The following is a 24,885-nucleotide window of genomic DNA, read 5'->3' as shown; positions in this document are numbered from 1 at the left end:
TATCGCACTTTAATTTTGCGGATTGCTTGTATTATCCGTTTTTGTCTTGTGTACTTAAGTCTAAAATTCAAAAAGTTCAAAACTCCTGTATAAGACTATTGTTTGGGTTGAGGCGAAGGGACCATGTAAGTAGTAAACTGTCGGAAATCGGCTGGATGGACATGCAGTCGCGACGTTTGGCGCACTCGGCATTGTTGTTTCGCAATGTGGTCACCAAGGAAAAACCTGCATATTTGTATGATAAAATTACCTTCCGCTCGGACGTGCACAATCTTAATATAAGATTTAAAGGTACGATAACGCCGCCCATACACAGAACTGAATTCTTTAAAAACAGTTTTACCTATCAAATTAGTAAAATATTTAATGATATTATTATGAATGTTGGAGTGTGCTCGTCTGAGTGGCAGTTTAAGAGGCGATTAAGGACAGTGTTAATACAGGGACACGGGAATCTGTAGAAGTGATAGATATTTTTCTTTTGTTTGCATCGGTCTTTTGTGGCATGAATTTTGATTAGATTTATTAGGTTATAATGTATGTATGTTACACTGCGATTACGGTTATGTAATTGAAATTATTGTTTTGTTTTTCTTTTTGTTGTGATGGGTTGGTGGAAGAACGGTGAAAACCGAACTAACTCATATTGAGCACATTTAATGTAAAAAGGATACTGTTACTTTATTATTGTAATTGAGAAGCTCAATAAAGTATTATTATTATTATTATTATTATTATTATTATTATTACCTAGGCATTGTATAGAGTACCTGAATTATACAGATTAACGGTAACATATACATTACTTAATATTTCATACATTGCCTAGACACCTCAGGTATTTTATACATTACCTAGGCATTATATAGAATACCTAAATTCGTATTCTATATAATAGGTTCTCCAGCATAACAATATACCCAGATATGTTGTAGGGATGAATCAGGAATTACAGGGCTCTAGAATAATCCAAGATAATGCGAAAACGCCATCTATGTGCCATTAAAACTTATAGAAGGTGACCCCTAAAAAGATAGGAAACTTAGTAAACACCAAAGATTAATGATTATTTGAGGAATTTATTTAAAAATAAGAAATACAAAAATGGTTGAATTAAATGATAAATAAAATAAATATAAGGAATTGTAATAAAATTAGTTTAAGTGAAACCGAATATAATTAAAAAAGATGAAAGAAATGTAATGTTGTGAAAGGAAGTGGGATAAACTGGTTGTGTATGTTTAGAAATATTTGTGATCTGTCATCTAGACATTGAATAAATAAACAGTAACCAGATAGAAGTGAGAGATTCAAGTAGGTGGAGTTTGCAAGTTTTTATCAAACGATAAGCGCCAGTTGGGTTTTATTTTTGTCGCGTTAACGCTTATATAAAACGGTAAATATCTAAATTTAGTATCAGTCGTGTGTTTGCTGTCGAAACGAAACGAAACGAAAGTTCGCGCGAGGGAAGAAGAAAAGGTTTAATCGTGTTCGAATCGACCTGAATTTGAATAGTTTTAGCACGTTTGTGTTTTCCTGTGAGTTCGTTTTTCGTTTTTACGGGACTCGAATAAGTTTTTTAACCGCACCCTGGAACCTAAGGGAGTGATGCTCAATAGCTGTGGAGATTGCGTCGGTATACGTTGCCGTATTAACGGGCTACACCAAACGTGGAAGTGGCTCCATCAAACCATCACCGTCCACGATTATTTGATTTCTTTAGCTGCCTCGCACACGGACGCTGAATAAATCAAACCACCAAAAAATTCAAAAAAATACATTTAAGGCATAACAGCTACGGAGAATTTTCTTGGTGCTAAGACTGTTTTAGTTAAGACATTTTTTTAAGTAATAAAAAGACTTATTCCTTTTTCCTTGTTGATTAAAAAACAGTGATAAAGAAAAATTTATCGCGAAAATGGCTTTAGCACGATCTAAAGTAAACAAAATCACTGCCGTTTTAAAGTCTCGTTCGATCAAAAAATCAGTATTTATATCTCAATCGAACGACGTCTACACCAATCTCGCTTTAGAGCAATGGTTGTACCAAAATTTCGATTTTAAAGATCACCACGTTATGTTATTAACGAAAAATGATCCAAGCATCGTCATAGGACATACCCAAAACCCATGGGTTGAAACTAACATTAAAAATCATAAACATTTGGCCGAAAATGGGGTTAAACTTGCTCGAAGAATTATTAACGGAACGGCCTCTTATCAGGATCACGGCAATTTAAATGCAACCTTTTTCACTTCAACCCAAGACCACGACTCTTTATATAACATGGAAATACTTCGTCGAGCTCTTTTTAGGGAATATACCTTAAAAACCAATTTAGCTCTCAACAACGATTTAATGATACGAAATTATAAGGTAAAAAGTATTTCAAAAAAGTTAAAAAAAAGATTTTTTTATTTATTATTTAGGTGTCAAATGCTGCGTCAAAAATCGGCGATAATAGCTCTTATCTTCATTGTTCCTTACTTGTGAACGTGAACAAACCTGACCTTGTTGATGCCCTTTGCAAAACTGAGGTAAGGAACGCTATTTTCGGACAATTTTGAATTGCCAATTTTTAAAAATAGGATTTTACATTTTATGCAAAGAGACTAACATTAAAAGTTATTTTGAATCAACACCGGTTTTAAAATTTAATTACATCATCAGAAAAGAATGTAATTAATAAGATATAAAAAGATGTAAACAACTACAAGAATTTTCAAGCCAACCTAAAAGTTGTATCAATACCAAGGGAGTCAAAAACATTTTTAATAATTTTCCAAGATTATGTGTAAAAATTAATATCTCAAAAACTAAAAGATATTTTCAAAATCGGTTTCTTTCATTAGAAAGCTTATAATTTTACTATAACTTATTTTATAATGATTCACAAAAATTTCAATTTATGATTTTCTCAAAATGAGTAAAAATATTTCTCTTTCTAAATCATAAAACCGTTACTCGTTAAAGTCGTTTTATTACTTTTTGAAAGCTTGTTGCTAGTTGTAACTTTAAATTGTTTTTACAAAAGAATCAACATCCATAAATTAACCCGAAATATGCAAGTATCAGCAAGATGATTTAATAATTTTAAAACTGAGTTAGGGTTCAAACGTAGAATTTAAGGTTTAACTTAAAATGTTGTTTCTTAACACTCGAAAGATAACGCGCAATATTATTATTAAAACACTGTATATTTCTTATCTTATCTTTGGCGCACAAAAAGTAAACAACTTTTTTTATATATATTTTTACAGCCAAAAACAACGATGAAGTATATGAATTTGTCTGATGAAAATTACAAGATTAACGTGGAAAGTTTATTGTCAGCAATTGGTTGGGAATTTTTACGAACGGAAGCATTGACCCTTAAAGATGGTGGAAAAGATTTGGCAAACCAACAAAAAGGATTCAACATGATTAACCCCACTGAGAAATGGTTTCCCGGTAAAAAGAAATTATATTATCATGTGTGGTTTTAAAACATTTGTTATTCTCATGGATGTACTTTGTACTTTTATCGCGGGTGACGTAACGTCTCTCCTGGCAACCAGTTCTCGCTTTATATTTCACAAAGTACACTCCAAGGTGACAGGGCAAAGTCCTCATCCTACTATTTTCGCTCTCTCAAGTCTCAACATCACCCTTTTTTTCTTTTTCTCATTTTTTCATTTTCCCTCTCTATTCATTTCAGTATTAATAAAATTCGTTATCATTTTATCGCATAAAGTTATTATTACATTTTATAATGGTTTTACGTAAAACATTTATTTTTTTGGCAATGTTATAAAATGCGTCAATTGCATTTTTTAGGTTTAATGGAGATTCGTGATGAGCTCTCAAAATGGGATTGGAACTATGGAAAAACACCAAATTTTACAATCACTCGTTCTTTTCACGTACCAAACGCGATATTGAAAAACACCGCTGGAGTTTCTTCCGAATTAACCATAAATATGTCGGTGGAGAATGGTCGTATTAAAGGTGTAACTATGTTTGTGCCGCCCGGTTTGAGTAAAAGTGGATTTACCGGGGAGGCGAAAGTTTTGACATCGTTAAAAGGCAGGAAATTTTCTGAAGACGCAATTAATTCCCTTGAGTATTATTTAAGAGGATCCACCAATGATTCAACTGAGGATAAATTTGTTTCCGATTGCGTTAGAAAAGTTATGACGTCATTTTAACTTGTATTAAAGCCATTTTTGCGTTTTAAGATCTGCTTTTATTAATTTTATCAATAAGTTTTTTTTTTGGGTCGCTGACTCCACAAGAATTAATCATATCATTTATAATTTGTTAAACGTGCTGACGTTTTAATGATTATATCTTTATTAACTTTATTATTAATTTTAACTTTAGTTTTAAACGTTTTATGATGTTATTTTTTATATATGGTTTGGGATTGTTTTCTTTCTTTATTAACCTTTATTTTGTTTATTAACATTAACGTGTGATAAAAAATGGGGAAATGAAAGTAATGTAGCGTGTAGAAAAATTTTCTAAAGTTGTTGTGCCTTAAAATAAACTATTTTATACATTTTAAATGTTATTATCCGCGTCTATTTCTATGTTATTATGTATTACTGTGGGTTTTTAAGCTAATAAAAGCTATTTCTGTACAAAACATGTTTTTTTATAACCCGTTATCTCTCAACTCCAAAGAAATGTATTAATACAATCTCTTTTTGATCTGCAATTCACATTTCCATTGCATCATGCTAAGTCTTTGTATCATAACGACCTTGAATCTATTTACAAATAACATCTTAGGTCAGTGCGAATAAAAAAATGTACAAAAACAATTTTTTTCTTATCTCAATCTTTTTTTAGAGAATTCAAGCGTCAAGCTAACGTCAGTTGAACTTGGAAAATTCCATTATTTAACTTAAATGACTAAAAATACATCCCATCTACGTTTTAATAGGCATACTTCAATAAATAATAAGTTGGAAGGATCTATTTGTCCTGAATCGCTATATTTCTTATGATCTTTGTAGAAAGTGTAACAACTTTGGACTCTATATTAATAAGAATCTAAAAATATTGTTAGTTTATCAAGTTTATTTACTGATTTTTAAGTAATTACAAAAAAAAACAACAGCGAATAATAGAACAATTTTCATATTACTAATAGTAGTACTCATAATTATGAAATAACTTATAACTATATTTTTTTATATACTTCAAGAATTACATACATACACAAAAATTTGTTTCGCCACTTTTTAGAGGCCGTTGAGAAACAAATTTTGCATTAAAAAATATAATTAGTCTTTGATAAACGGACATATCTTAAATATGAACCCGCGCACAACGTAAAATTGGTTAATAATTAAATAAACCCAAAAACAAAAAATAATATATACACATACACATATGTATATACAAGTGGGAAAACGTTTTTTTTTAATTATGTGGGGTTTCGTTTCTCACCGACAAGTTAAAAAAACCACAGCCCTGCGTTAAAATAAATTAATCCGACTTAAGTCGTCAACAAATCTCAAATACTCACTGTTTTTTTTCTTGTCTGGGTTCAATATATTTATTTGTTTTGGTACGCTTCTATATACACATACATATGTGTTAAAATAATTTAAAACTTTTTGAAATAACTTCTCTGATTACGTTTTAAAAGTCGTGTGCATAATAGTGGTCTCAAAAACAGAACTATTTAAAGAAATAATAAAAAATGAAAAATACTGTGGGTGTGATAAGTCGATTAGTAACGGTTAGTGTTTTGGTTGTTGGAAAATTGCGATTGAACGGCGGCCGCTGCCATATTCGAAGCAGCGTTTCTAACGTGTTGATTCCTAAAGAATTCGGTGGTAAATTCCTGTTGGGCTTTAGCGAAACTGGCCCCGGTACTGCGATACATACGATGAATCTAAAATTAATCTCAATTAATCACCTCGATTCAAATCTCCAAAAAAATATTACCTTGGTTATTAAAAAGAAATCAGCCAAAGCCGCACATAAGAACCCTATTGCTATTAACAACCCAATTATACCAATAACAATTCCAGAGGCTCCACCATTACCGAATTGTTTCATAGCAACGATAAATCCCCTTGGAAAAAAAACATTAAATTATCTTTATACAGGGTGATTCACATAAAAACCAACACAGAGCAGGGACATGTAGAGGACAATAAATTAAGATGATTTAATTGTCTTTATATCAAGTTGTATCCCTGAGGAGTTATAAACCTGCAAAGTTGGGTCTTAAATTTTTAAAACATTCAATATTTTCGTAACACTGATTGAATACACAATTGATAAATACTTAATATTCTATTATCTGGCGTATTTTAAAAAGCAAGTGAGATCATATGTGTTAGACGCAATGATTAATTAAATATCTGTTTTACTATTCCTTTCGCGTTAGAACACTGCAGCAGGTGTGAACCTTCAACATCCAAAATATATGGATACTCAAAGGAAAGAGAGAGCCTGGAAGAAAATTTGAAATGATGACATTTGAAAGTACTGAAAAATTTTTCTTAATCATCAATTAAGTGTCTAAATAATGTCCTCAGCTTTTCGTTCTTTTAGAGCATCGTGAATCCAGTACCGTGTCGCTGTTTTTGCGTTACTTCTTCTTCCTCGTCCAATATAATGGCAATCATTGCCAATTGTCTGATAGATAATCCGCAGGTATGCGCAACAGCAAAAACCTACAACAACTAATAGATCTGGTGCTGCACTAAACGGGATCCGAACGGGGCATCTACAGTTTGCATACACGGGCATAATACGCGTTGCATACGGGCATAATACGCGTTTCATACGAGAATAGAACGCAGTTGCAGTGGGCATAGTAGTGTTCGGAACGTTTTTTTACGTGCTTGACACATTCCTGTTACGGTCCTAGTATGGAACGGTGTAGTGGGCAAAGACCTTAAACCGACTTTGAAGATGTCGGCCGCCCTACGCCAAAGCCCAAAGTATCGTTCAGGGTACTTAGGGCGGCCGATGTCTTCGAAATCGGCCGAGATTATTTTTTATATTATAACAATGCTTGGGGCGGTCGTGGGGTGCCATAAATAATTTCTTATTTTAAAAATCTTGGCCGACTTCGAAGACGTCGGCCGCCCTAAGTGTTGTAGGTGATACTTGGGTTGGATTGGGTTATAAATAATTTTTTATTTTAAAAATTTCGGCCGACTTCGAAGACGTCGGCCACCCTAAGTGTTGCAGGTAATACTTGGGTTGGGTTGGACCATTAATAATTTCTTATTTTAAAAATCTCGGCCGACTTCGAAGACGTCGGCCGCCCTAAGTATTGTAGGTGATACTTGGGTTGGGTTGGACCATAATTTATTATTTTAAAAATCCCGGCCGACTTCGAAGACGTCGGCCGCCCTAAGTGTTGTAGGTGATACTTGGGTTGGGTTGGACCATAAATAATTTCTTATTTTCAAAATCTCGGCCTAATATTTACAAGCAGTGGCGTACCTTTAAACCATTCACGATAAATAAACGCTCATTGCGAGTATAAACAGGCACTTGCTATGCCGCCACCAATGACTTTCGGAGTGTCCGATGTTATAGATTCCAAGAATCTGACGTAGTAGTTTTCTGAGAAATTTGGTTCAACCAACGTTGGGATTATTTCTCTTAACCTGCTTAACCTACAACACTTAGGGCGGCCGAAGTCTTCGAAGTTGGCCGCTCTAAGTGTTATAAGTAGTGATGGGAATACCGCTCATAACTGTGTCGCGCTCCAGGAACGGTCGCTACACAAAAATACCGTTCCAAAATACCGCGACCTTGAGCAAAAACATAGCTGGTTTCGTAGCAAGTTAGAAAAAATTATATATTCCGTACCCCAGAATCGGGTATTTTAGAAATCGCGCCAGAATGGTACGTTCCATTAGAATAATGTTCCCATATATCGTTCCCCAAATACCGAACTATAACTATAAAAAATATGTAAGTATATTAGTAACGTTGTGTAACAGGTATTTTAAAATCGCGTGGAAGCAGTACGCTCCTCAAAAATACCGTTCCTCAAATACCGTCCCATTACTTTAGAGATTATTTCTTATGTCATAACAATACTTGGGCAGTCGTGGCCATAAATAATTTCTTATTTTAATAATCTCAAATATCACTTATAATACTTCGGGCGGCCGACGTCTTTGAAGTCGGCCGAGATTATTACTTATATCACGTACAATGCTTGGGCAGTCGTGGGGAGCCAAACATTATTTTTTATTTTAAAAATCTCGGCCGATTTCCAAGACGTCGGCCGCCCTAAGTATTATAAGTGATATTGTCAACAATAGTTTTAATAATCTCAGCCGACTTCGAATACGTCGGCCGCCCTAAATGTTGTAGGTTAAGCAGGTTAAGAGAAATAATCTCTGGGGCGGCCGACTTGGAAAAACCATTATAAATGTACCAAGGGTATTATACAGGGTGTATCTGAATGACTGCAACAAACTTCATGGGGTGATTCTTTAGTGAATTTTAAGAGTACTTTGATATATGAACCATGGGCGACTTCGGCTCTCCTAAGGAGCTACACCCCAAAAATCCAAAAATGGCGGAAAATTTTGGTTTAATTTTTTTTTCTCAAAAACCATAAACGCCAGGAAAATGAAATTTGGAGAATATGTTTAACTCATAATAGGGCATGTTTTGACCCTATTTGTACTTTCAACCTACCCTTCTAAACTACTAAACGTAACCACCCCCTTTACATTTTTGCTAATATTTTTTTTATGCAGATGATAAATACATTAAAAAAATTTTATCTAGGTAGATGGAAGTATCCTAAAACTTTTTTGTCTCTTTAAAATTTTTCCAAAAACGACTAATTTTTGAGAAAAAAAATAATAAAGCAAACACTGCACGTTAAACAACGGGGTTGTCGATCAAAAGTTGGAGTGTATTTTTTGAAAAAATCTTAGTAGGCTTTGCAATCTTTGTCAGAAATATATTTGACGTTTAAATGTCAGCGTTTTTCTTATTATTATTATTGTTTTTCAAATTAATTTTTAAATAAAGTTCTATCGCATTTACGCTCGTTCACTCGACGTTTCAAAATGTTAAATAAAACAATAATAATCGTACGAAAACCACTGACATTTAAACGTCAAAAATATTTCTGACAAAGATTGCAAAGCCTACTAAGATTTTTTCATTAAAAATTCATTCCAACTTTCGATTAACCCTACAGCTTAACAGTTAATGTTTGCTTAATTATTTTTTTTCTCAGAAATTATTAATTTTTAGAAGAACATCAGAGAGACAAAAAAGTTTTAGAATAGTTTTATCTATCTAACTGAAATTTTTCCAATGTATTTATCATCTTCATAAAAAAAATCTAGGCATAAATTGAACGGGGGTGGTTACGTTTAGTAGTTTAGAAGGGTAGATTGAAAGTACAAATAGGGCCAAAACGTGCCCTATTATGAGTTAAACATATTCCCCAAATTTCATTTTCCTAGCGGTTATGGTTTTTGAGAAAAAGAAATTAAATCAAGATTTTCCGCTATTTTTGGAGGGGTGTAGCTCCTTAGGGGGGCCGAAGTCGCCCATGGATCATATATCAAAGTACCCTTAAAATTCACTAAAGAATCACCCCTTGAAGTTTGTTGCAGTCATTCAGATACAGCCTGTATATAAAGTTTAAAGTACAATTTCATAGCCAAATACATCTCTTTAGTTATTTGAGTTTTTTATGAAAACGACAAAGTTTTTTAAAAAATAATAAGAGTAATAAAAGTTTTAGAATTAAATTCTACATGAAATGAGGTAATAATGTATTAAATCCACCAAAAGGTTAAAAAAGTGTATCAAATTTCTGGGACCATCACCCTTAATACCAATTAATTAATTAATCAATTAATACCCTTGGTACACTCATAATGTATATCAAATTTATTCAATGTTTTAAAAATTTAAGAGAGGGGTACAACTTAGTATAGAGGTAAGTTGGGTTAAATCATCTTAATTTATTGTCCTCTGCATGTGAATCATCCTGTATATTATTATTATAACTTACAAAGTTCCCGAATCTGGAATTCCAATTGCTTGAATGACGGTAACCATAAATTGAAAGAAAAAGACGAAAAAGAAAACCATAAAATTGAAAGAGGAGTCGGAACGGAACGCTTTATACGCGGGCCTAAACCAGCATAAGTACGAAAAAGGGGTAAATAAGATTACATACAAGATCCCTAAACCTATTATTGTAGGGTCGGTTACAATTATTCCACCTATTACATTCACTATTAGCAGAATTCCGTGAACTAAATAAAAGAAAATTATTAAAAAATTATGTATAAAATGTCAAAAACTTACAAATCCACATATAATATAAGTTCCTAACGATTTTTTGGAACTCCATAGGGATGTCAACTTGTATATCCTGATAAAAACAAGGTTGGAAACAACATTGTTCAGGCAATGGTGGCCAATTATTGCGTCTAACGTTATAAACGCTTTGACGCATTTCTTCTTCTCGACGGACCAATTCTTCTTCTTTTCTCTCTAATTCTTCTTGTTTTCTCTACAAAAATGATTGTAATACAAATTATATAAAATAAAGACCGTTTTAATATTTACTTGTAATTCAGCTGTATCTAAAACAGGTCTAACTTGAGCCTGTTGTCCACTTCTGGTATACATGGGTGGATCTTGTGTAGGTTGCATTATGGCAGGTTCGTTGTTTGGTTGATTATACGTTCTAGGATCTGCACTTTGATTATTGTCAAATGGCCTGTAATCTTCGACTCGAATTTGTGCTGTTGCATTTCGAGCAACTTGTTGAACAGATGGATCCTAAAATATACACAAATATAAATAAGTAAATACAAGTTATGAGTAAGAATAGATTCAAAGTCAAGAATACAAAATAACATTAATTCTAGATTAAGGCGAAACAATGACAAAAGATAGATAAGGGTTTATACGTCGTAGGTTATAATACTTAATATTTTAAGGGTTGATATGGGTATGTGTGTATTACTTACAGCAAAAGGATTATCTGTTGTTGGTTCACCAAATGGGTTTTCATCAAAGCCGGACATTTTTTCCTAATGAAAACTATAATAAATTGAAAAAAATGTTGATTAAATGCGAAATCACAAAACGAGAACGTTATCTAAATGGTCATTATCAGCGGGCCAAGTAACAATCTACTGTAGTCTCCAGTGCTGACAACACGACCAATATTATTTTACGTGTAAATTTTATGTGACTCAAATTGATTCTTTACCGTTTTATTGCTAAAGTCGGAGTGAGACGAACTCTGTGTATTCTAAAGCCGATATCCAATGAGAACGTTCGATCAATTTTTCGATAATTTATCACAATCTATACTGACAATTGTCTTTTTTTTTAATTCATTTCAAACCGATTGCCAATAATACAAGGGGATGATTAATTAGATTATAATTTTACCTTTTTGTCACTTATTTTTTTTGAGGGTTAATAAAAATCATAACCTATAATTCAGGTTATAAGACACACTTAGTAGTTTTACTATTATTCACTAGAGGGATATAATAAATTAATTTAGAAAAAATAATCCATTTTTTATTAATAATTTAACAAAACACTCCTATAATATTAATTATAGTAATTAAATGATAAATTACTTGATAAGTAACTATTTGGGTATAATTAAAAAATCATCAAGTCGCTTAAAAATCGACAATTTTAGTGTAAATCTTACCCAAAAATCACTTTAAACTTTAACTCGCCTGCCCAAACACTTAACCGGAAGTGCTAGAAATCTGAAAATATATTAGACGAAGAGAACGTACTGAGACATCCTGTATATTAATATAAAAATAATTAATTTTTTATTAATAATTTAACAAAACACTCGAATTTTGAAAAGTAACATACTAAAGTGACCAAACATACTCCACCATGTTGCTTAAGCATGTTCTGAATCCTAATTGATATCTCAAAAATCGAGTGTTTTATGATTTTTTGAACAAATGTCTGCTGGAGCAGATTTTTCTGGAAAAATTCGAACAACTCGAGAACGGCCGAATCAAATTGCAAAAAGTAAAGTTATTTATAAACCTTGAAACGGTCTCGCTGAGACATCCTGTATATTAATATAAAAAAATAATTAATTTTTGTATTAATAATTTAACAAAACACTCGAATACTCCCATAATATTAATTATAATAATTAAATGATAAATTAGTTGATAAGTAACTACTTGGGTATAATTCAAAAATCATCAAGTCGCTTAAAAATCGACAATTTGCGGAAAAGTGTAAATCTTACCGAAAAATCACTTTAAACTTTAACTCGCCTGCCCAAACACTTAACCGGAAGTGCTAGAAATCTGAAAATATTTTAGACGAAGAGAACATAATTTTTGGCCAGAAACGTTTAATGACCGGTCTCGCTGAGACACCCTGTATACTGTGCAATTGCGGCAATACTAAGGTTCATCAAGGACCTACATTTGCCCTAAACCTTTGGAGGGCTAAAGTTACAATTGTTACTCCCCTCAGCCCGGCAGCAATAATAATAATAATAAAAGTTGGGAGTATGTCATTTAGGAAGTAATGTTTGATTTGATTCAGAAGAGGTGTGTTTGGACATATGGAGTATAAAAGATGTAAAATGAGACGCAGAAGACGACTAAGTAATAAAATATGGGGGGTGCCATTTAAAAAAATTAAGTTATGGTACCTCCAAATTTTGAAAAGTCAATATGCCATAGTAAAGTGACCAAACATACTCCTTCATTTCGAAAAAATTTTATTAGAAAAATCGCTTCAGAATAATGTATCCTACAACCGTATAATGCTCTGATACGGAAGACTATTAAGATTAATTATACATATGGTTAGTAATCTGGAGTAGTATAATCAATGCTAGAACTAACACACGTACTAGAATTAGAATCATTCGGGTTTAGCCGTCTTGAGAGACGTGCGGCTAAATCGGAATGATTCTAGTTCTAGGTCTAGTGTTAGTTCTAGTATTAACACAGACTCTATTGACACACAGTCTATCTAACGACAGGTATAAGCATAAGAAACAAGTTCAGAACTCACTCAATCAAATTAGTAAATGGCTGTCCAGGTGGAATATAGAATTAAATACGAATAAATGCGAAGCTAAAATTTTCACACTAAGAATGATAAGAGATCCTACTATGCCATAAATAGAGAATAGATCATAATATAAAATGGAATTAAATACTTAGGAGTTATGCGCGATATTAACTCGAATATTTCAAGTTCTAGGTCTACTGTTAGTTCTAGTTTTACATTAACACTGTTACTATGTAGAACTAACACTATACCTAGAACTAGAATCATTTGGGTTTAGCCGCACGTCTCTAAAGACGGCTAAACCCAAATGATTCTAGTACTAGGCATAGTGTTAGTTCTAGTTTTATACTAGCACTATCACTAGAACTAACACAAGACCTTGAACTAGAATCATTCGGGTTTGGCCGCACGTCTCTCAAGACGGCTAAACCCGAATGATTCTAGTTCTAGGTCTAGTAATAGTGTTAGTTCTAGTTTTACACTAACACTATCACTAGAACTAACACAAGAGCTAGAACTAGAATCATTCGGGTGTAGCCGCACGTCTCTCAAGACGGCTAAACCTGAATGATTCTAGTTCTAGGTCTTGTGTTAGTTCTAGTTTTACACTAACACTATTACTAGAACTAACACAAGACCTAGAACTAACACAAGACCTATAACTAGAATCATTCGGGTTTAGCCGCACGTCTCTCAAGACGGCTAAACCCGAATGATTCTAGTTCTAGGTCTTGTGTTAGTTCTAGTTTTACACTATCACTAGAACCAACACAAGACTTAGAACTAGAATCATTCGGGTTTAGCCGCACGTCTCTCAAGACGGCTAAACCAGAATGATTCTAGTTCTAGGTCTTGTGTTAGTTCTAGTTTTACACTATCACTAGAACCAACACAAGACCTAGAACTAGAATCATTCGGGTTTAGCCGCACGTCTCTCAAGACGGCTAAACCCGAATGATTCTAGTTCTAGGTCTTGTGTTAATTCTAGTGATAGTGTTAGTTCTAGTATTAACACAGACTTTATTTACACACAGTCTATCTAACGACATAACATAACGTGTGTTTCATCCGAAAATATACATTGTAATCTCACCTAGCTTAGTGAAAATAATTTTACTTTTAAGTTTATCAGATTGATTTTGTGCGTGGCTATAATTGTTATGGCTAGGTGTTGACCGGTTTAATAAGAAAATGCATGATTAATTGCTTGTGACGTCACAAAACATGATTTTGTAATGATAATGATATAAATAAATTAATCGAGTTAATCGAACACTACCAAAAAATAAATTTTAATTTTTTTAATATAATTTAATAAATTTTATGTTTTACAGCAAACAATTAAGGGAATCTAAATTATATAGACCATTTAATAATAATATTATTATAAATTATATTGCATTTTAATTTTCAACATACCAATTCCGAGTTTTGTTTTTGATATTTTATGTTGGCATTACCCACTTTGCTGGTGTTATGGTTGTGTTACACTTTTTCAAACATAAATCGCTAATTAACACATTCAACAATGAAATCTTTAGTGTTAATATTCCTGGCTGCGGCAATAATACGGTGTTGGATCATCACATCGAGTTACAAAGAACAAATTTCGTTAAGAATTGAAGTATCGACGCCGGTAAATTCGATTCATAGAGGTTAGGATCACCCATAACCCCAAATTTATTAATTTATTAACATTAATTTTTTTTGTATAATTTTCAGTGATTGAAAGCTGTTATAGAGCCGACTTAGGAGTTGATCCTTACTCCAGCGATATATTTCACGAATCACCTTTACATTTAGTTTTCTATCAGTTCTTAATTACTAATTTCGGTGATTATCTTCCGTTTGTGTTCATTTTCGTCGATTTATTAATCGCTCTTCTTCTGTTCAATATGGCAAAAAATTACATTTTCTATTTATATATTGAACAAGAATTAAAAGGTGATGAATACATGTATACCGATAAAGAATTAGTTTTGAATGGTTATGATTACATTTCAACACCAAAATATGTTCTAATTGCCTATTTATTTAATCCCTATGTTATTGCTAATTGTGTGGGATGCACCACAGCAACGTTTTTGAATTTATCTTATGCAATATTTTTGTTTGGAATTTCTTATGGTTCAATTTTATTTCCTGTTGTCGCTTTGGTTTTGTGTTCAACCCAAGCGTTGTATCCCATCGTTTTGATTTCACCTCTTTACCTTTCAATCGCGAAATTTAACGGTTCCAAATTAGCTTTTATTTCGTTGGTTTCGTTTTTGATATGCCTTGCTACATTCTTTGCGGTTTGTAATATTATTAATGATGGATGGGAGTTTATTGATAAATCTTATGGATTTATGTAAGTTGGAAAAATTTCTTTTGATGGATTTAACTGATGCTTTTATTTTTAGTTTGGGCGTAACCGATCAACAACCAAATATTGGGGTTTATTGGTACTTTTTTATGGAAATGTTTGAGCATTTCCGGCAATTATTTTTGTATTCGTACCAAATTAATGTCTCTTTATTGTATTGCGTACCATTGACTATAAAATTTCGCAAGGATCCGGTTCTTTTGGCGTTTACCTTCATCACATTGACTGCCATATTCAAGTCTTATCCAGGAATCGGCGATTTTGCTTTTACTTTGGCTGTTTTGCCATGTTGGAAATATATGTATAATTGTAAGTAATTTGGGGGTGTTACTATGTTGGTGGGTAATTCTTTTTTTTGTGATTTAGGTATGCAACAAATTTTTGTAAGCGGTGTTGCGATATTTATAACTACAGCTTTAGGGCCGATTCTGTGGGATTTATGGATTTTTATGGGAACAGCGAATGCTAATTTTTATTTTGGTACCACTCTAGCTTTTGTAACAGCATTTATTTTTATACTAACTGATGTGGCTTTTGCTTATAGCAAAAAAGAGTATTTATTGAGATTTGGTAGCATTAGAAAAATTAATGGCAAAAATGCTAAACTAGTATTAGAATAAATAATGAACGTTTTAAATATATCCCTATATTTAGTTAGATTTTTTTGTTAGTTAATTGTAAACGACGCTATTTTGAGAATAAACAATTATTTATTTCGTTTATGTTTAAATTTATTTACCAACTAAAAGGTGTAAAACGTTTTTGAATTTATCTTACGCGATATTTTTGTTTGGAATTTCTTATGGTTCAATTTTATTTCCTGTTGTCGCTTTGGTTTTGTGTTCAACCCAAGCGTTGTATCCCATCGTTTTGATTTCACCTCTTTACCTTTCAATTGCGAAATTTAACGGTTCCAAATTAGCTTTTATTTCGTTGGTTTCGTTTTTGATATGCCTTGCTACATTCTTTGGGGTTTGTAATATTATTAATGATGGATGGGAGTTTATTGATAAATCTTATGGGTTTATGTAAGTTGGAAAAATTTTTTTTGATGCATTTTAGTGATGCTTTTATTTTTAGTTTGGGCGTAACCGATCAATAACCAAATATTGGAGTTTATTGGTACTTTTTTATGGAAATGTTTGAGCATTTCCGGCAATTATTTTTGTATTCGTACCAAATTAATGTCTCTTTATTGTATTGCGTACCATTGACTATCAAATTTCGGAAGGATCCGGTTCTTTTGGCGTTTACCTTCATCACTTTGACTGCTATATTCAAGTCTTATCCAGGAATCGGCGATTTTGCTTTTACTTTGGCTGTTTTGCCATGCTGGAAATATATGTATAATTGTAAGTAATTTGGGGGTGTTACTACGTTGGTGGGTAATTTTTTTTTTTTTTGTGATTTAGGTATGCAACAAATTTTTGTAAGCGGTGTTACGATATTTATAACTACAGCTTTAGGGCCGATTCTCTGGGATTTATGGATTTTTATGGGAACAGCGAATGCTAATTTTTATTTTGGTACCACTCTAGCTTTTGTAACAGCATTTATTTTTATACTAACTGATGTGGCATTTGCTTATAGCAAAAAAGAGTATTTATTGAGATTTGGTAGCATTAGAAAAATTAATGGTAAAAATGCTAAACTAGTATTAGAATAAATAATGAACGTTTTAAATATATCCCTATATTTAGTTAGATTTTTTTGTTAGTTAATTGTAAACGACACTATTTTGAGAATAAACATTTATTTCGTTTATGTTTACATTTATTTACCAGCTAAAAGGTGCTCGTTCGCGCAACAATCTAACCCCGTATTTTTCCCATTCCGCTCCATTTATCCACAATTCTTGCGCAGTCTCCAAACACGACATTATGGACGCTCCTTTCCAAGCGACCATTGATGAATCCATATCGCGGGGATTTGTAATTATGTCTAATTGTTCACCGCGATAAACATAAGGAATTTGTAATGATATTCGGTTTTGTAACCATGTAGCAATACCAGCAAACTGCATACCACCCCCAACGATTAAAATACAGCCGTACATTTTCCGTTTTAAGTCTTCGTTAGCTTGAAATAAAATAAATTAACTAAATATTAGTACGAAATCTTTCACGGCCAGTGTTAATTAAACTAGAACTATAAATTTTCGAGTTAAGTAGTGCGTTTTTTGAAAAAATGTTGGACCCAGCCACCTATAAGAAGATAAAAAAGGATCCAATCGAGAAGATAGATCCACAGGAATCAAAAACAGAGAAGCATATGGAGGACTCAGTACATCCTGGTACTAGAGTACCAGTTAAAGATGCCGTTCATGGTCTTCGCCAGAAACTCATCTAGGAGGGTTTGCCAAAGTATGTCCCAGGACTAATGGAGTTATGCCCATCGTCGTATAAGCGTTAAAGAAGAGTCCATGGATGGTAAGTACGACACCAGCCGGTTTTATCTGCCTTCTTTATGTTTTAGGTGTGACGGAGCGAATTGCGAGGTACGGTCAGCAAAATAGAAAACGCTCTTCCGATAGTGGAAGTCTATCTAATACATATTAGTTGGCCAAACTGGACGTAACATCGAATGACGCATCAAGGACCACGATAAACATGTCCGACTGATTAAAATCCAACAATTTGCAGTCGAAGAGCATTGCCACAAAGGAGGACACACCATAGACTTTGACAAAACCAAAACGCCAAACATTTTTTCTAAAAAAATTTCTAGTTCTAGGTCTAATTTTAGTTTAAATTAAATAAAATTTAAGTTACGTACGACATCTATCAATACTTTGAAGTACAGCTTGATCTAATCCTAAAATTTGTCCTGGATTTATCACAAATTCCTTTGGTACGGCTACCTCAATGGTATCGACGACGATATCGTCATCGTTTGTGTTATTTTGGTTGTTAGTTTGTTCGAAATAAGCTTCGTTTAATAAATCAGATGTCGGTTCCATATTTTCTTTTATTCCTTTACGCTAAAAAATGTTTTAGATGAATTTGTGAATTGAACCATACAGTTATTGGACAGTTAAGGGATTTTCTTAAAAATTAGTTATGTAACGAAAACGCAAATTTCGTAGATAATACTGAAAACATCAATTACATTTTTAATTATTTATTGCAAAAAAAGTACAGTCATTGGACGGTAATGTTACAGTTATTGGACAGTTAATTGTAATATGATTATACACACAAAGCGCTTATTTAGGATATTTCTTGGCTTACTGATATTGCAAGGATCATGATTAATGTTCTTATTCTGGCCAGTTTCAAGTTGTTCAACATCTACTGTACTTAATAAGTCTTCATCACAGGAGTTCTCATACAGTTCATTTCCTGAGCTCGTTGTCTCTTTGCTGTAACAATTATGGCATAGATAAGTATCGTCGTCATCAGGAAACTATATTTATATTCCTTACACTTCAGCTTGGTCTTATTTTGACAAGATTAATGCAAAGCTCATTACAATTTCTTTTGTAAATGTAGGTACAAGAAATAACTGGAGAATTTAAATTAATTTACTTAACCTGAACATATCGAACGAATGCAATTTTAACATTTTTAAATTCTTGAAACTACGAATTCTTTTAATTTTCAAATTTTCGAATATTTCTCTATATTGATACATCTGAGAGCAAAAGTGTGAAATTTGCCACAACTTTTGTTCTAAAAGTTTTTTTGTATCATGCTCGGAATACCAATTTTTTCCATTAGCAGCTTGTGAAACTCCGAATTCTTCTAATTTTCATATTTTCGAATATTTCTCTACATTGATGCATCTATGAGCAAAAGTGTTATGCAGTAATGTGTTAAGGGTAAAATTTGCCACAACTTTTGTTCTAAAAGTTTTTCTGTATCATGCTCGGAATACCGATTTTTTCCATTAGCAGCTTGTGAAACTCCGAATTCTTCTAATTTTCATATTTTCGAATATTTCTCTACATTGATGCATCTACGAGCAAAAGTGTTATACAGTAATGTGTTAAGGGTAAAATTTGCTACAACTTTTGTTCTAAAAGTTTTTCTGTATCATACTTGGAATACCGATTTTGTCCATTAGCAGGTTATGAAACTCCGAATTCTTCTAATTTTCATATTTTCGAATATTTCTCTACATTCATGCATCTACGAGCAAAAATGTTATACAGTAATGTATTAAGGGCAAAATTTGCCACAACTTTTGTTCTAAAAGTTTTTCTGTAACATGCTCGGAATACCGATTTTTTCCATTAGCACCTTGTGAAACTCCGAATTCTTGTAATTTTCATATTTTCGAATATTTCTCTACATTGATGCATCTACGAGCAAAAATGTTATACAGTAATGTATTAAGGGCAAAATTTGCCACAACTTTTGTTCTAAAAGTTTTTCTGTATCATGCTCGGAATACCGATTTTTTCCATTAGCACCTTGTGAAACTCCGAATTCTTCTAATTTTCATATTTTCGAATATTTCTCTACATTGATGCATCTACGAGCAAAAATGTTATACAGTAAAGTGTTAAGGGTAAAATTTGCCACAAGTTTTGTTCTAAAAGTTTTTCTGTATCATCCTTGGAATACCGATTTTTTTCATTAGCTGTTTGTGAAACTACGAATTCTTCTAATTTTCATATTTTCGAATATTTCTCTACATTCATGCATCTACGAGCAAAAGTGTTATACAGTAATGTGTTAAGGGTAAAATTTGCCACAACTTTTGTTCTAAAAGTTTTTCTGTATCATCCTTGGAATACCGATTTTTTTCATTAGCTGCTTGTGAAACTACGAATTCTTCTAATTTTCATATTTTCGAATATTTCTCTACATTCATGCATCTACGAGCAAAAGTGTTATACAGTAATGTGTTAAGGATAAAATTTGCCACAACTTTTGTTCGAAAAGTTTTTCTGTATCATGTTCGGAATACCGATTTTTTCCATTAGCACCTTGTGAAACTCCGAATTTTTCTAATTTTCATATTTTCGAATATTTCTCTACATTGATGCATCTACGAGCAAAAGTGTTATATAGTAATGTGTTAAGGGTAAAATTTGCTATAACTTTTGTTCTAAAAGTTTTTCTGTATCATGCTCGGTATACTGATTTTGTCCATTAACTGCTTGTGAAACTCCGAATTCTTCTAATTTTCATATTTTCGAATATTTCTCTACATTGATGCATCTACGAGCAAAAGTGTTATACAGTAATGTGTTAAGGGTGAAATTTGCTACAACTTTTGTTCTAAAAGTTTTTCTGTATCATGCTCGGAATACCGATTTTGTCCATTAGCAGCTTGTGAAACTCCGAATTCTTCTAATTTTCATATTTTCGAATATTTCTCTACATTGATGCATCTACGAGCAAAAGTGTTATACAGTAATGTGTTAAGGGTGAAATTTGCTACAACTTTTGTTCTAAAAGTTTTTCTGTATCATGCTCGGAATACCGATTTTGTCCATTAGCAGCTTGTGAAACTCCGAATTCTTCTAATTTTCATATTTTCGAATATTTCTCTACATTGATGCATCTACGAGCAAAAGTGTTATACAGTAATGTGTTAAGGGTCAAATTTGCCACAACTTTTGTTCTAAATTTTTTTTTGTATCATGCTTGGAATACCGATTTTTTTCCATTAGCAATTTGCGAAACTACGAATTCTTCTAATTTTCATATTTTCGAATAATTCTCTACGTTGATGCTACATCGATGAAATTTTGGAACGCATTCCTCATACTTCAACTTGGTCTTATTTTGACACGTTTTTCCATAAACAAAACATTTCAACAAGTGACAGAACATTTTTGATTCAACCAAGTGTGAATTTGGGCACATTGTATTAATTGGCAATATCTCTTAGAGAAGATTTATGATGTGTCTAGGATCATATGATCGCCTTTTGACCATTTTTGGTAACCTTTAAGGAATAATAAATAATAATAATTTTATAATTATTTAAGACACAGTGTCCAATGATTAAAATCCACACTGATTATAATACAGTTATTGGAACACTTTACACTTTTAGCGCTAAATTAACTATGTTGCACCATTCCACAAACCATAAACTACATTTTGAGGTTGGATAATAATCATAACTTACCTTAATGTTTCACAATCAACCTCACCAAAAACACAAAACTTGTCAAAACCTTTAACAAAATGACTTGCAGTAGCACCGACGGTGTTCAAGTCAACTACAACGTCAGATTTCGGTAACATAAACCACATACACACATAAACCTGGACTGTCCAATAATTGTATGGTTTACCCTACTTTAACTTAGAAAAAAATCATCTTACTCGAATTTCTCTTAAATAATTTTCATCATGGGGATCCTCAGGATCACCCGTCGATCTTTTTTGAGTATGTACACATTTCGGTCCAGTGATACCAAAAAGTTCTGGACTAAATAAGCTTAAAGGAGCAACAATACATTCATCCCCAACTTGTATGGTGTACTGCAAAAGATTCATGTTTGGCTGTCTTACTAAAAACGTTTTTTCTTGCGACCCACAAATATCCAAATTAACGTGGCAAAAATCTTCTTTTAATTTCCGTAACAACATCGCATCTAATCGATTCAATTCGCTACAAGATTTGTATGGAAACGCGCATTTTTGTAGTAGCCAAAAAAACGTTTGAGTTATATCTGCTCCCCCATAATCCATTCTAACTCGGGTGTTTGAGTGGCATATCCCATCTTCAACGCAAGAAACCGATGTTTTTTGGTCGCCTACATCGACAACGCATGCATAACTTAATCCAGAGCCAAATGTAGCAGCAACGTGATCTTGTACCAAAAAGCAGCTGCCAAATTCCATGCGATTAAGTAACAACGTGGTTAACTCTTTTAAATACGTCCTATTATAAATATCTGGTATAATCAACACTGCTTTATACATTTTTAAGTTTTGTTGAGGAATATTAAAATTTGTTTCTAAAATATGTAACCAAATCGTTTCTAAATCGGCTAAAATCGATGTTATTGATCCTCCTAAACCCGAATGTACATTAAAATCGCCCCTCCGAAATGGAAAATGAATATTAAAATCGGATTTCGGTGGTAATCTTAACACATCATTCCCGATTACCACATCGCCATCAGGTATTAACCAATCTCCCCCACTTGCCCCTAAAATTTGCGGCGTTGTGCGGCGATTAAACGCTGCTATTTGTTGGGGTGGTGTCGCATACCTTCGCCGACCATCCGATTGTAAGCAAGACTGTAAAGTATGAGATACAGATAAACGAGTTTCTTCTAATTCTGGAGTTGAGTACGTATCGCTTCTTTGAGGCAAAAATGAATCTTGATATCGTTGCCCATTTGGGTAACAACGCCTGGCTATCGAATGAAGAGTTACTAAAGGATGTAAATCAGACGCACGTCCAATTCTTAAGTTTAATGATCCTGGATGAATTACAATAATTGAAGAAGCATGGCAGTGCTTAAAAAAAATAATAAGAATTATTAAAACAGAAATTCTTGTTGAAACATTTTGATTTGATACTGAGAAGAAGTGTTTTTTATATATGAATGAATAAGAATTATATATAATTAATTCCATGGGATAAAATACCTCAGATGTGTTTTCCTGAGGTAATGGCATTGTTCGTAAAGCAATTAAATAATACTGATTATATGAAACAGGTTGATTTACGTCCTAATAATGATGTATCATCTGTAATAATTGTAAATGTTAGAATTAAAATAGTTAAATTTTATAAAATTACATACCATTTAATACGTAGTGGCTATGAAACTTTTGTAACATAGACAGTTAGTGGAGTAAAAAAGTTGAGGTTATGTTTTATTTTTTGAATAACTTTAAGTTGTATCCTATCAAATATGGAGAGTGGAGGGAGATGGAGAGTGACGTCACGGAGGTCCAAAATCGATTTGAATGCTTATTTACAACAAATTAAAACGGGTGTTGTGAATTAAAAATTTATTTCTTTTGAGAAATAATAAAATCCTTAATTACTTTTTAGGAGTAAGAAATAATGTAGCAGAACAATAATTAAGTTTGTTTTACTAAAGTATATTCCAGGGCTAGTAGAAGAACTTTATCATCAAAGTATTTTAGCTGGAAAGGAGAATTCTACGAGCATATTAGAAGAAAAGGAGTCTCCTTGACCACACTTCTTGCATCCTTTTACCGATTAGTCGCTTAGGCATTCTCTCTTCTCCTATTCCAATCACATGACTAGCCCATCTTAAACCCTGGAGTTTGATGAGGAAGCAGTATCAGTTTTGCTGGGATATTAAAGTATTTCAGTTTAATCACTTAATCTACAACTTCAAATTTTCAATGCAAAGCTCATTACAATTTCTTTTGTAAATGTAGGTACAAGAAATAACTGGAGAATTTTCTGGAGAAGAAGGAAATTTTCTAATTTTCATATTTTTGAATAATTCTCTAAATTGATGCATCTACGAGCAAAAGTGTTATACAGTAATGTGTTAAGGATAAAATTTGCTACAACTTTTGTTCTAAAAGTTTTTCTGTATCATGCTTGGAATACCGATTTTTTCCATTAAGTAGCAACTTGTGAAACTACGAATTCTTCTAATTTTCATATTTTCGAATATTTCTTTACATTGATGCATCTACGAGCAAAAGTGTTACACAGCAATGTGTTAAGGGTAAAATTTGCCACAACTTTTGTTCTAAAAGTTTTTCTGTATCATGCTTGGAATACCGATTTTTTCCATTAAGTAGCAACTTGTGAAACTACGAATTCTTCTAATTTTCATATTTTCGAATATTTCTTTACATTGATGCATCTACGAGCAAAAGTGTTATACAGTAATGTGTTAAGGATAAAATTTGCTACAACTTTTGTTCTAAAAGTTTTTCTGTATCATGCTCGGAATACTGATTTTTTCCATTGGCAACTTGTGAAACTACGAATTCTTCTAATTTTCATATTTTCGAATATTTCTCTATATTGATACATCTAAGAGCAAAAGTGTTACACAGCAATGTGTTAAGGGTAAAATTTGCCACAACTTTTGTTATAACAGCTTTTCTGTATCATGCTCGGAATACCGACTTTTTCCATTAGCAATTTGTGAAACTACGAATTTTTCTAATTTTCAAATATTTATCTACATTGATGCATCTGAGAGCAAAAGTGTTACACAACAATGTGTTATGGGTAAAATTTGCTACAACTTTTGTTCTACAAGTTGTAGCTACATTATGTGAATGTATTTCGGAATAATGTATTATATATGTATCTTACGTTAGGGCCACATCATTGAATCGGTATGACAATATAGCTTATTACCTGCAGACTACTTACATCTTTTGCCAACTTAAATTTGTAAATACTTTTGTATAGAATTTTAGATAGAATATCAAAGACAAGAGGAAAAACGTTTCACAACCAGACTACCTAGAACGCCAAACATTGAAAATGTATTTAAAACTATAGTTCATCATTAATGTTGTTAGTTCTAGGGTTGATACTCATTTTCCAAGGAATT

General features: G+C 32.6%; 5 protein-coding genes across 6 annotated transcripts; 3 read left to right on the top strand and 2 right to left on the bottom strand.

The window, feature by feature from the left end:
- The first annotated feature begins 1,348 nt into the window (after window positions 1-1,348).
- LOC111425217 (Lipoyltransferase 1) lies at window positions 1,349-4,628 on the top strand. The gene is made up of 4 exons (XM_023059111.2): window positions 1,349-2,377; window positions 2,431-2,538; window positions 3,262-3,451; window positions 3,818-4,628. The coding sequence occupies exons 1-4, from the start codon at window positions 1,919-1,921 to the stop codon at window positions 4,186-4,188; spliced, it is 1,128 nt and encodes a 375-aa protein (XP_022914879.1). The 5' UTR covers window positions 1,349-1,918; the 3' UTR covers window positions 4,189-4,628.
- A 658-nt stretch (window positions 4,629-5,286) lies between these two features.
- LOC111425267 (secretory carrier membrane protein) lies at window positions 5,287-11,403 on the bottom strand. 2 transcript variants are annotated; one of them, XM_023059191.2, is made up of 7 exons: window positions 11,232-11,403; window positions 10,987-11,059; window positions 10,580-10,795; window positions 10,316-10,523; window positions 10,017-10,263; window positions 5,942-6,071; window positions 5,287-5,888 (listed from the first exon to the last, which is right to left on the bottom strand). In XM_023059191.2, the coding sequence occupies exons 2-7, from the start codon at window positions 11,041-11,043 to the stop codon at window positions 5,724-5,726; spliced, it is 1,023 nt and encodes a 340-aa protein (XP_022914959.1). In that variant the 5' UTR covers window positions 11,044-11,059; window positions 11,232-11,403; the 3' UTR covers window positions 5,287-5,723. The 2 variants fall into 2 exon arrangements, with proteins under 2 accessions (XP_022914959.1, XP_071054864.1); XM_071198763.1 differs by lacking the exon at window positions 11,232-11,403 and having other exon boundaries at window positions 10,987-11,158.
- Window positions 11,404-14,511: 3,108 nt separating this feature from the next.
- Window positions 14,512-16,127, top strand: LOC111425257 (phosphatidylinositol glycan anchor biosynthesis class U protein-like). The gene is made up of 4 exons (XM_023059178.2): window positions 14,512-14,697; window positions 14,765-15,392; window positions 15,445-15,716; window positions 15,774-16,127. The coding sequence occupies exons 1-4, from the start codon at window positions 14,571-14,573 to the stop codon at window positions 16,025-16,027; spliced, it is 1,281 nt and encodes a 426-aa protein (XP_022914946.2). The 5' UTR covers window positions 14,512-14,570; the 3' UTR covers window positions 16,028-16,127.
- A 12-nt stretch (window positions 16,128-16,139) lies between these two features.
- LOC111425205 (phosphatidylinositol glycan anchor biosynthesis class U protein-like) lies at window positions 16,140-17,138 on the top strand (the record flags this gene model as incomplete). Its single annotated transcript, XM_023059075.2, is given in 3 exon segments — window positions 16,140-16,435; window positions 16,488-16,759; window positions 16,820-17,138. Coding segments are annotated over 3 exon segments (822 nt in total), but the record flags the coding sequence as incomplete, so codon positions are not given.
- Window positions 17,139-17,143: 5 nt separating this feature from the next.
- LOC111425256 (Actin-related protein 8) lies at window positions 17,144-23,243 on the bottom strand. The gene is made up of 5 exons (XM_023059176.2): window positions 23,131-23,243; window positions 22,973-23,074; window positions 21,695-22,840; window positions 18,183-18,387; window positions 17,144-17,486 (listed from the first exon to the last, which is right to left on the bottom strand). Exons 2-5 carry the CDS (start codon window positions 23,000-23,002, stop codon window positions 17,185-17,187), a joined length of 1,683 nt encoding a protein of 560 aa, XP_022914944.1. The 5' UTR covers window positions 23,003-23,074; window positions 23,131-23,243; the 3' UTR covers window positions 17,144-17,184.
- Between the last annotated feature and the right edge of the window lie 1,642 nt (window positions 23,244-24,885).

The sequence above is a fragment of the Onthophagus taurus genome, chromosome 8 (genome assembly GCF_036711975.1).
Source record: "Onthophagus taurus isolate NC chromosome 8, IU_Otau_3.0, whole genome shotgun sequence".
NCBI classification, from domain to species: domain Eukaryota; kingdom Metazoa; phylum Arthropoda; class Insecta; order Coleoptera; family Scarabaeidae; genus Onthophagus; species Onthophagus taurus.
The sequence above is the reverse complement of the archived record's forward strand: the minus strand, read 5'-3'. Positions and strand labels throughout refer to the sequence as shown.